The sequence below is a fragment of the Zalophus californianus genome, chromosome 6 (assembly GCF_009762305.2).
Source record: "Zalophus californianus isolate mZalCal1 chromosome 6, mZalCal1.pri.v2, whole genome shotgun sequence".
Lineage (NCBI taxonomy): Eukaryota > Metazoa > Chordata > Mammalia > Carnivora > Otariidae > Zalophus > Zalophus californianus.
Window position 1 is genome coordinate 69,736,196 of NC_045600.1, and position 12,024 is coordinate 69,748,219.

At 39.0% G+C, this 12,024-nt stretch overlaps 1 protein-coding gene across 1 annotated transcript; it reads right to left on the minus strand.

The window, feature by feature from the left end:
* Positions 1-1,120: 1,120 nt before the first annotated feature.
* On the minus strand, positions 1,121-1,937 carry LOC113910181 (ankyrin repeat domain-containing protein 49-like). Its single transcript, XM_035728223.1, is given in 4 exon segments — positions 1,121-1,583; positions 1,684-1,722; positions 1,724-1,907; positions 1,910-1,937. Coding segments are annotated over 4 exon segments (714 nt in total).
* Positions 1,938-12,024: the final 10,087 nt, after the last annotated feature.

A 12,024-nucleotide genomic window follows, 5' to 3' on the forward strand; every position in this document is an offset into this window, starting at 1 on the left:
CTTAGAATTCCTTTTCCCTTGTCTCTTTGCCTTTGTAGGATTTGTATAAAAGGAGGACCTTGGAAAAATCGATACTTCCTGTGAACTAGAGAGACCATCTGAGCAGTGCCCTGAACAAACAGGATTAGGCAGGTAAAACCAGTTGGCGAGCAGATATATTATGATCTCTTGGGCCAAGATAGAGTTGTGTGCATGTCTAAAAGGTCATGCCGAGGGGCGCCTGGGTGGCTCAGTTGGTTAAATGACTGCCTTCAGCTCAGGTCATGATCCTGGAGTCCCGGGATCGAGTCCCACATCGGCTCCCTGCTCAGCGGGGGGTCTGCTTCTCCCTCTGACCATCTTCCCTCTCGTGCTCTCTCTCATTCTCTCTCTCTCAAATAAATAAAATCTTAAAAAAAATAAAAGGTCATGCCGACTCACCAATGGAAGAAGGATCATGTGGGTTGACCAGGGTGAGGTAGGACTGTCCACAGGATTGTGTGAACTGTGGTAGTGGAGGCAAAGTGTATAACATTCATGGACTAAACACTCTAGCTAACTACTTTGCTGAAACTGGTCTATGCTCTAAAAGACAAAGATCTAAGCTCTTTTAACGTTTTCTTAAACTTCTGACAATTCAAGTCATTAATAAGTTAGTTCTTACGGTTTAAAATGAAAGCAAATGGCCATAGTGATGTGGAGAAGACAGCTGAACTGCGCCAGTATACTTGAGTTTTTTAAATTAAATTCTGAGTTACCTCACCTTATAAAAATACATGTCAATATACTAAATACTCCACAAAGACCCAGGATGGGGGAATATTTAAAAATACACTTCTCTTGGATCAGCACCAAAAATATCATTAGTTTTCTGTACAACCCGTTACAAGTTTTTAAGTGTGTTAAAATTATTTCTGATAAAAATTACAAAGTCCACATAGATCAGTAAAGATGTATCCAAACAACTTTCAAATATATTTTGACATCAAGATTAGGCATGTCGCTTGGAAGGGCATTTGAATGTGTACCACTGGATTTCTACCGTAAAACTTTTGATGTCAACCTTGTATCATGGGGATATGTCCTATCTCACACAAAGGAGGCACTGGTACTTGGAAACTCAAGAAAATTATTAGAACCGTTATGGCTGAGGTGAAGAATTTGTGCAGCCTTCCACAATTTCAAAGAGGTAGTGATAGATTCTTGTCCTCCTGGCAATATCAAAGGCCATTTCTTCCAAGTTGTTTTTCAGACCTGGTTTGATGTAGCGGTTCATCAGGAGGAGCTCCAGGGTATCTTTGCTGTCCCTGTTCCTGGCGGCGAGATGTAAGGGGGTCAAGAGGCCTTTTGTTTGGGCGTTAATATCTGCGTCGTGCTGGAGTAAGAAAGAAGCTAGTCTGGTATTATTCCACTTACAAGCACTGTGCAGGGGTGTCCAGCCATCCACAGTCATTGCGTGGACATCCGCCCCTCGTGCAATCAGCTCATGCACCACGTCTAAGTGTCCACTGTAGGCTGCTCGATGAAGAAGGGTATATTCATCTTCATCTCTAGCGTTCACGTGAGTGGCCTTTTCAGACAGCAGTCTCTGCACTGTGGTAAGCAAATAGAGGTTCAGGGACAGGTCTTCTGACTCTGAATCCGGTACTTTTCCTACTATATTATGGTTTCCTCTTTAACTGTTTTGTTCGTTTGTTTTTTACCCGATTTTTTCCTGCAGCCCAAATAAGCAATTTGCTTGGATTTTTCCATCTTTTTTTCTTGCAATTGATACCACTCTTCAGTTTTTTCATCTTGCTCCTCATCTTCATCAGAATTCCCTACCCAGAGACTTTGGGTACCAGTGGGAATAAGGTGTCCATGTGTTTCCAACAATTCAAGTTGGTTAAAGTGTTCAGAAAAGTCCAAGGAATTTTCTGGGTCTGGTTTCCATCATCATTTACTTTCCCTTTTTCCATTTTTACTATGACACTAAACACAAAATATTTCAAATGCCAGGGTATAAATAATCTTTCTAGAGGTGAATTATATCTGCTTTATTTTATCCATCAAGATCTTAAAGAAGGAAAACATCGCCGTCACGAACCTCGCTTCCTGTGGCTAAATATTTTTAAGGGCAATAACCCATGAATAAAATATCTATGAGTGAGGGAACTCTAAACTCTATAAAGCTAACTCAATTATCTATGCAAATGGGAACATGGGCTGCATAAATCAAAAACTTCAGAAGCTAATCCCTTACTTTAAATTTAGCCACTAATTTCTACTTTTATCTTCTCTTGTCCACAAACCCTCTTTTTTCACTCTACCCAGAGCTGCAGCTAAACAAAGTAGACCAGATTGAATTTCATCCCATTTCTTTCCATCCCTCAAGGAGTGTCTGATGAATGGAAATGGTCAAAGGATGGCAAGCCAAAGGACCGAAACCCCACCAGCTGGATAATCAAACCTTGAAGAATACGGTATTGGGTGAACTCCTGTGACTCCTCATTCTCATCAGCTTCATATCCACAGTGAGCAAATTCCAATCTTAAGACTATTCAGAATCCTCACAGAAATTAGATGGTAGTCAGATTTCATTTGTGTAGCATTTTCTGTGTGACTCAATCTGTACAGTGTGACTGGGTACAATCTGGAAAAGTCTTTACAAAAGAAGATCTCTCTGAGGTAAGAAAAAGGACTAGATGATCAAAGAAAGTACTAGACGACCGTAAGAAACACAGAAGCTCCTTAAAACGTAGCTATATCCAGTGGAGATTGTTTGCAGTAGGGAGAGGGGGGAAAAATTCCATTAAAGTTCAATAGATTAACAGAGATGATGTAGGAAAGAGATACCAGATTATTTCTATCAGAAGGAGATCAGAAAGCAGGTGAAAAACACCATCACTTTGTGAAAGTATGAGACAGGGGTAGCATAGAGCCCATTTACAAATATCACATAGTAGTTCTACTCAGTGTTACCCACATGTCATACTCCTTCGTAATCTTTAAAACTTGAGACTACTTTATGTATCAGTTTAGGCTGCAATATCCTTGGGGGTTACAAAGTGAACTATTGTATCAAATAACTCCTATTTTTAAAGAAAACTTGCTCTGTTTAACTTTTGAACATTTTAAACCTCTTTTGACCGTAAATGGAGAACAGATTGTTTTTTTAAGTTTGTTTGTTTGTTTATGTAAACTCTACACCCAATGTGGGGCTCAAACTCACAACCCTGAGATCAAGAATTACAGGCTCTTCTGACTGAGCTGGCCAGGCACCCCTGGAGAACAGATTTTAAACACATTTACACAACAGTTTTCTGATGGGGATACGCCTGTACATTTCTAAGTAAAACAATTCTCAGGATGAAGTAGGGATCATACATGAAGATCATTCATACTTTTAGAAAAGAAGTGGTAAATAGAGAAATTAACTCAGTTTCTCAACAGAAGAGGTAGAATAAGTGTCCATTCTCAGAAACAGCTTTGCCATAACTAGGAGAAAGATGCTCATAGGAACATACATGCAGATTTAGTTTTTTTAATACTGCCCCATACCCCCGTGCCTTTTCTAACAGAACCTTTTGGGATCTTCTATTGGAGTTCTCTTTTTCCAGTGAATAGTAGGAGAACCTCTCTCCCCTGCCCAAAAGGTGGGTGTATGAGCCAAACTAGGCCAGAAAAATGTTTACTCCCTGGAATCTAATGAGAGCAACATGATAAAGAAACAGCAAACATTTGGAGTTGTCGTTTATCTGAGAGCCAGCCTTTAGGTCAGACTCGCCATGCTAGAGAGCAGTACTGTGGTTCCTGCTGCGCTGTTTCTGGCCTTGCTTTGGTTCTCGTCTGTTCTCAAGCCTGGCTCTTCAGGCTCCTATATATTCTCTGAGCCCACTATAACTGTCCAGTAAATTTCCTTTTGTTAAAGTTAGCCAGAGTCCATTTCTGTGGCTTTCAACAAAAGAATTATGACATATGGAATCTTTAAGGCAGCTTAGCAGCAGAGAGGACATAAAATGTGGAGTGAAAAAGAAAGGATCAGTGTCAATAACACGGAATTTGAAATCAGACCATTAAAAAAGAAAGCTGTGGGTTGTTGGTCCTCAGACTCGTGGGGGAGTTGCGGGGGGTAAAAGTGATGCTGGGAAGACAATATTCCCCCCCGAAGGGATGCTTACCTTAACACCCACATCTGACAAGCACTTGTGTCCTCAGAGAATGCTCTCTGTGAAGGCTTTAGACCAATGGTCCTCAATTTTTTTCCACCCCAACACACCAGTGGGTTGAGAAAGAGGCTCATCAACAGTAATGTCCTCTGGCGGCAAGGATTCTGAGTTCTGGAGGCAGATCAGAAAGGGTAAGGGGGCTGGAAAGGCCCTTTGGGTGATTTGAATACTTCTCTCCCCCACACCTGTCAGCTTTAAAAGACAACTGTGCTTTTGATGTTAGTAGACAGTTGGAATATATTTGAAAAGTAGGATTAAGTATTGATAAAAAAAAAAGAAGAAGCCACAAAAACTATACCAGCAATAAAATGCAGGGAAATTAAATTCAAAAACAATTTAGTGATAAGTTTGTTCAGCCTCATTATTCTAAGGTGGAGGAGAGTGAAGCACAGGGAGATAGAACTTTCTCAGGGTTATACAGTCAGTCTCTTAAGGCAGGACATAGGGCTCTTGGTTCTCAAACCATGACCCTTTCCACTAAGACACCCTACATTCCCATTTTTAAAATTTTTCTCCAAATAATATATTAATAGTTCTGGTCTAGTTCTTAATATGTGACTGGCTACTTCCTTGTCAAAGATCCATCATAGTCTATTAATAGGAAGATATACAGCAGAAACTCAAATTCATTTTATGTTTTTTCTTTGCAAAATAAAAATCACCAGAACACGAAATACTAAGTTTTAGAATAAAATCAGAGGCTCAAATTCATTTTATGTGGGTTTTTTTTTTTTTTTTTGTCCAAAAAAGAAAGAAAAATCACCAGCAAACTTCTCCCTATGTGACAATTACTGACAAAACATTTAGGAACACATCTGTGCATAAATTGAGGTACATGTTTAACATGAAGAATGAACACCAATCCACATTAAAGAATATCACTTCAGGCATATGATGTGTTTTTGCCCAGGGTACATTTAAGTTAAAAAACCAGTTTCATTCTGTAGTTATAACTTGGAAATAGTGCTCTACAAATTGTGTGGAGAAGTCAAGCTGTGAGGTTCTTTATAGCTGAACTACTGTTACCTTTCTGGGTTAACAATTACGGGAAGGCTCACAGTTCCTACTAATCTAGACCTACTTCTTTCTTCAGTTGAGTCAGGGCAGTCTGCCTGAAATTATCTATCTAGGGCTAAAAGAAGGAAAGGATAAGACTTTATCTGCTGACACTTCCTGTACCAGAAATGATCCCTGTTACCAGTTTCTCCATTCCACCAGCATCCAGAGTTATTCTGTGCATATGGAATTAACATTCTGATTTAAGGCTTAAGGAAATGTTGGCAAAATGCATTTCAGGAAGAGAGGATTACAAATACAGAGCCAGTGAAGTGGGACAGTGTGGAAAAGGAAATACAGGTGATAAAGTGATATGATACCATGAAGAAACAATTGGACAAGTCTAGAAGGTAGAACATTATAGCAATTAGACCAGTCTCTTCAATATGATTTTAAAGCAAAGAGGGGCTACTCCTCTAGATTAAAATATACCTTAGAGACACAACAAAATGGGAAAGCTTGGCATTTATTGTATTTTGATTTAAACAAATATCTTCTTGTGCCAGAAAACAAAGATGTGCTCAAAACCCTATAGCAACATGTCACAAGGAGATAGAGTCAACTTGAAAGCACTCCTGCTTATGAAATTTGGGGCAATTTGACTATGCAAATGAATAATGACAGAAATGTATAGAAAAAGCGAATAAAATAAATTCATGAGTCCATTCTGGCAGAAAAAAAAGTAAAAGAAGAAGAGGAAAGATTTTTCTGGAAGAAAAATTCCAGCTAATATGTATATATATATTAATACATATATATTTAAAGCAGCATATTATAACCACCACCATATTTAATAATTGATTTTGATAGGGATCATAAATGAGCTAAAACCACTGAGTGAAAGATTGAGGAACAAGATAGTTACACAGTATCAAACTATCAGCTGAAAGGTGGCTTATTAACTACAAAAATAAAAAAGTGCTTTTCAATGTGAAATCTGGAAGACACCATTTTAACCAAATACTCACATTTAGCATCCTCAATAATGGAATAAAGTGACATAAGCTTCCTGATGGGACACACTGAGAAAGACATATCACCTACATCATAATCCTGCCAGAAATGTTTAACCTGCATCTAATTACGAAGAAACCATCAGACAAATTCAAATCGAGGGACATTCTGCAAAACAACTGCTCTTTAAAAAAATGAATGTCATAAAAGACCTAAAACAAAAGCTAACTATTCTAGATTAAAGAGACTTGACAACTAAAAAGGAAAAAGAAAAAAAGAAGACTATGACTTCAAATATACCTCAGATGCCCTTTGAGATAAGAAAACACCAAAAACATCTGCATTTGAATTGACTTCAGTAAATGTTAGGCTAACCAATATTTTGTTTCCCACAAAAATCACTCTCATTTTTTTAAACATGGAGTACTTGTGCCATTTGGGGCAGTCTACAGATTTTTATTCTGAATAATCTTTTGTCCTTCTATATTTTGTTAAGTGTAGAGACGTGGCTGATAGAGTTATCAAGCTGTTGCCATTCTAGGCATTCCTGTTTGGTCTTTGTCTATTTCTCATCATTCATTGATGAGACAAACAGATTTGTCTTTTGACTGAAATCCCTTTTTTTATGGTTCATAATTTATGAAGAACATGGCCTTCTGTGATAAAGACCCATCAAAAGCATCATTATTCTGCATTTATCTGCATTAAACTGCCTGTTTCATCTATTAGTATTTAAAAGGTTCTGCTTCTTTTCTGTATCTGGCTATAGTCCCTTAATTCATCTCATCTCTATTATCCGCTGGGATAAGGCTTTGACTTAGAGCGTGGGTCAAAAAAAAAATCATATTATTCAAATTATCTCTGACATTCAAAATAAAAAAAATATTCCCACGCAATCTTATTATTTTTTTTATTTCTGTGTGTGTGTGAAGATGGCAAATGAATATCATTTAACACTTCTGATGTTGATCTGATCTTCCATACCTATTGCCTCCGGTAATGTGTTGCTATACAAGACGTACTGAACCCAATGATTTGTTCTTTGGTTCTTTCAGTCCTGTGTTCTCTCTCTGTTAATGGGGTTCCACATGCTTTACTTTTCAAAACTCCTCAAGTTGCTGCATAGAATGCTAAGTGTTTAGCTGATCCCTTTTCTGAACACTGACCATTGGAATCTGCATATTAACAACAGAGGAATAGAGATAGTTGGAAAGGAGGTTAAGAATTTAAAATGAAGTTATATTCAGGGTCGGGAAAACACAACTTGGACTGGAGATTGACAAAGGCAAATGACCAAGCCTTTTTCAAGTTCTCAGAGATCTTCACCAACTCCTACTTATTGAAATTTGAAATTTGAAATCTGGTCTAAGCCAGGGTGATTTCAAATCTGGTGCTTAAGCATGACCTGAAGATGGACATTGCATATTTGTATTCCTTTTCATTCCATCAATTGCAGTACATGTGCACTGACTGCTTCTGGTTAGTAACTTGATTTCAGCCTTCCCTGACCTCCTAACTTTGGTTCATTGGTGCTAATTTCACCTTATGACTTGCATATCATTTATAAAATGCCCAGAGAAAGATAGGATTCAGAGTTTAACATTTTTTTCCTTTAAATATAGCATCATGTTAGAAGAGTACAGAACCAAAAGGAATCTTGAGACCCAGTTAATTTCTCTACTTCTGGTAAGGCAATGCCAAGACAATGCCTGACAGTCAGGACTCGGTCTTCCTTTTGAAAACCATAAAGGGAAGGTAAATTACACATCATACCTAGGTGACCTGTTTTAGAATATCTCAGTCCTATCATATAAAGTTGGTGTCACACCTAACAACTTCATTGCAAACAACCTAGTTTTTTAAAACAAAACAGATAACCTACTCATCATGATGCAGCAGAAACAGCCTTGGAATCAGATCCCAAAGACCTGAGCCATTGCCCCTTCCTAGCTATAGGCCTATTTCAAGGCATTGAACTTCTGTGAGTCTGGATTTCTTCATCTGAGAGAATAATTTGTTAAGTAACTGCACACTACTTTAAATTTACTGTCCTCACTATTGTCGCCTAGTACAATAACAAATTCAACACTTACTAAGTAAAGGGTCTTTTTCTAGGTAATGTGTGAAACTGGCATAAACTCTGGTCTCTACCAGGAAGGAGCTGAGGGCTTAGTAGAGAGAAAAGATATCCAGAAAATGTGACCTGGATCACTCAGATAACATTTGCTGCATGTTAAATCATGGGTACAAGAAGTAAGTTCTACTGAAATTCAGGGGAGAAAAATTTAATATTTGTTGGAGTAGCCAGGAAGTCAGCATATTCATAAAGACTGGCACATGAGGCTTCTGAAAAGTATTTAAGGCCAAAATGAAGTTCATTCCTTAAACACAGTATTTTGTACTGAACAGAAATTAATTGGGAATAAAATGAAACTTACGTTACCTTTCATTGAAAGAAATGACATCACCCATTTATTCATTCAACAAATAAGGACAATTTCTCTACAAAGTGCCAGATTAAAGGAATATAAATTAAAACAAAATGTAGTTGTATTTTGAAAGAATCTGTGGTTGAGTGGAAGGAAACTGAAACTAAAATAAATCAAATGATTTTCTCACTTGACCCAAATGAGAAATAGCATAGCCAGGATTCCAGGTAAGTTGTGACTGGCTCTACATACTGTTCTTACTATTCTCTTTCTATCCTGCACCTCACATTTGTTCCCACATTCCACTTTGTTCCTCTCTTATAGACACACACACATGTACATCTGAACATGAGTGTAGCATGACAATATTTAATAATAAACTATGTGTTTTTTAAAAAGTCATTCCCCTACTTTTTGCTCACCATCGAAGAAGGAAGGGCTTACCATCTACAGTGAACTGAGAGAAGAGATAATGCAAAAACAAAACAAAACAAAAAACCCACAGAGAGTCAACTTACTGGATTTTTAAATTTTAGGTAGGATTTGGAAATCTCTAGCAGAGGTAATGATCTTGAAAGTCATGGCTTTTATTTTCAAGAGCCAAGGACTTGAGGAAACAAAAATTTCTCTTTTTATTTTCTTCTTTCAAACACTCCGTCTTGTATATTAAGAAACAATTGAAAATTCAGAGCATGAGTTTATAATAAAAGCAATGTTTCTCAAAGCATGGTCTGCAGCCCTTGTGTTTCAGAAGCATCTAGGGTATATCATAAAATTTCAGGTTGTGAAGCCCTATCCTGAGTCTTCAAGGACAAGGACGAGAATATGAATTTTAATGAGCAGCGTAATTTTCCTTGTCCATAATAAATTTTGAGTAGCTCTGCTTAAGCTATGTTACAGAGAAGACACGATGTGATAGTCATTTTTTTTTTCCTGCCCAAATGGAGTTACCGGTTTGGCCAGCAGAAAAAAAAAAGAGAGAGAGAGAGAGAGATTTGGAGGGTTATGACTGGTATAGGTGATTGAGGGTCCCTGAGAAGGGTACAGAACTCCATCTACACCAACCCTGGGGAGGTGGTGGGATCATAGAAACATGACTGGAAACCTCAGTACCTTTGGGAAAGCTATACAGCAGACAGGACCAAACCATGGTCTGACTTCCAGATTGTCTCTCCTCCAGGAGACAGCAGATCTCTTATTAAGCCCCAGTTCACCCTCACTCCAGAATAGTAGAAGGGCACCAGCGAGGGAAGTGCCTTAGTGAAGCCTTACAAAACCCGTATACCCCAGATGGTGTCTGCAGAGGGTGTAGTTGTGCCCCAGAGGGTGAGCAGTCAGTGACATGCAGCTAGAGTAACCAAGTGTTATTGGTTGAAATGTGTCCTCCCTCCCCAAAAAGATCTGTTGGAGTCTTAACCCCTAATAAAGACCTTACTTGTAGATAGTATCATTACAAAAGTAATCAAATTAAAATGAGGTCATTAGGGTGGGCACTAATCCAATATGATGATTTTCCTTACAAAAGGGGGGAAATTTGGACTTGCAGACAGACTCGCATAGCAGGAAAACAATGTGAAGAGACACACAGAGAGGAGACGGCCACCTACAAGCCAAGGCCAGGAGCCTGGAGATCCTTCCCGACAGCCCTCAGGAGGAACCAAGGCTGCTGACACATTGATTTCAGACATCTAGCCTCAAGCAACATGTGGAAATGGAAATGGGACTTAGACAATTTGCAGTTTTCCGGAGGAAAACAGCCTGGAGTCACACCATGATTCTTTCTGTTCTGACATCCTCTCAAATTTACTCAGGGTTTAGATGATCCTTCTATCATCTAAGGACATGGTTGTTGAATAGCACGGTGCCAGAGACTAAAGCCCAAGACCAGGTAGGAAGTGCTACACCTCAGCTAAATGCAGACAGGAGCAAAGCGGGCATACAAAACTAGCATCTCTCAGGTGCTCCAGAAGCACCTAAATCCTTCTGCTCTGCCCTTCGTACGGGGAGGGGCAAGGGAGCAGGGAGGGAATCCTGCATCAAAGGAGTCATTTCCAAAATACTGCTCCTCACAAGGAAAGTGACCAAGTTACCTCAGATTGGCAGTCACCATAAGCAAACTGGAACTTGAGAGCTTAGCCAAGTATAAAGAAACAAGGGAAGATGTATTGATGCAGTTTTTTACGTAGCCAAGTTTGTAAAAGTATAAGTATCTATATTATTTTTGTTTCAGCAACTATGCTTGGCTCCTAAGTAAAGGTTGAGAATACAGGGATGAATATCTCCATTTATTGACTGATGCAACTCAACAAACAGGATCATCAAGATTGTGTCAAGGTCAATCGCCAGCAACTCGTGAGTGGGATCAATGCCATGTGCATTTGCCTCTGTTGCTTGACTTTTATTCACTAGGCCTTAAGAAGTTTCAAGTAGAATACTAAGATAGGTATTGAATTGTAATAAATAATTCCATAAATGTCATAAGAAATCCATGAATAGAGTGAGATGGAGACAAAGAACAGGGAGTCACTGCTGCCGAAGGTCTCAGGAAATGTTTTTTTTTTTAGCTGTGTTTTGAGCTAGGCTAAGAGTTTTGGAAGCAATGAATGGAAAGGATGGTGTTCCAGAAGAAGGGAATCCCATGCCAAGCCTGGGGTTATGAAAGGTTATGGCTTGTGCAGAGAAGGTTGAAAAGCTCGGTCACCCAACCACAGCATGGGTCTGCCAGGGACCAGGTCTGCCCTGGGAAGATGGGCTGAGCCAGAATATGAAGGCACTGCAGTCATGCAGTTTTTTATAAATACAGAAATGCTCATGATCAGATTTATTTGCAGAAAGAACTAAATTAGGGGAGAATGGAAAGTAGACCTGGAGAGGCAAGCATGTGACAGGAAAACCCAAGAAGGGGAGTGCCTTTGCAGTGATCCAGGAGAAAGATGATAAGGCCATGGAGGGCAAGACACAGATTTTGGAGTCCTGCTCAAAGTAGAATCAGTAGAAGGTGGTGGGTAACTGTCTGTATGGAGTGCAAACAAATGCATTGTCGAGAATACTTAGGTCCTTACTTGGGGTGGCAGATGGATTGGAATGATTGCAAACAAGATGGGAAATCCGGGCAGAGCCTCCATGCAGTCATCAGTATTTGTATGAGATTTTACGGGGGGAGTTGTATGTAGGGAGGTGAAAGCTAGCCAAGAAGCTGTGGCCAGAAGAGCAACATTTAAAAGCTAAAGTATAATGGAACTCCTGGCATGTCTTTGCTCAGATTTTAAGCCATTTTTTTCCTTAATAAATGCTCTAAATATTCAAGAAATGTAAGGTTTTAGTGGAAAGAGCTCTGACGTAGTAAGGTTCTAGTGCCAAATTTGCAACTAATTAATTATGTGGCCTTTGGCATGTCA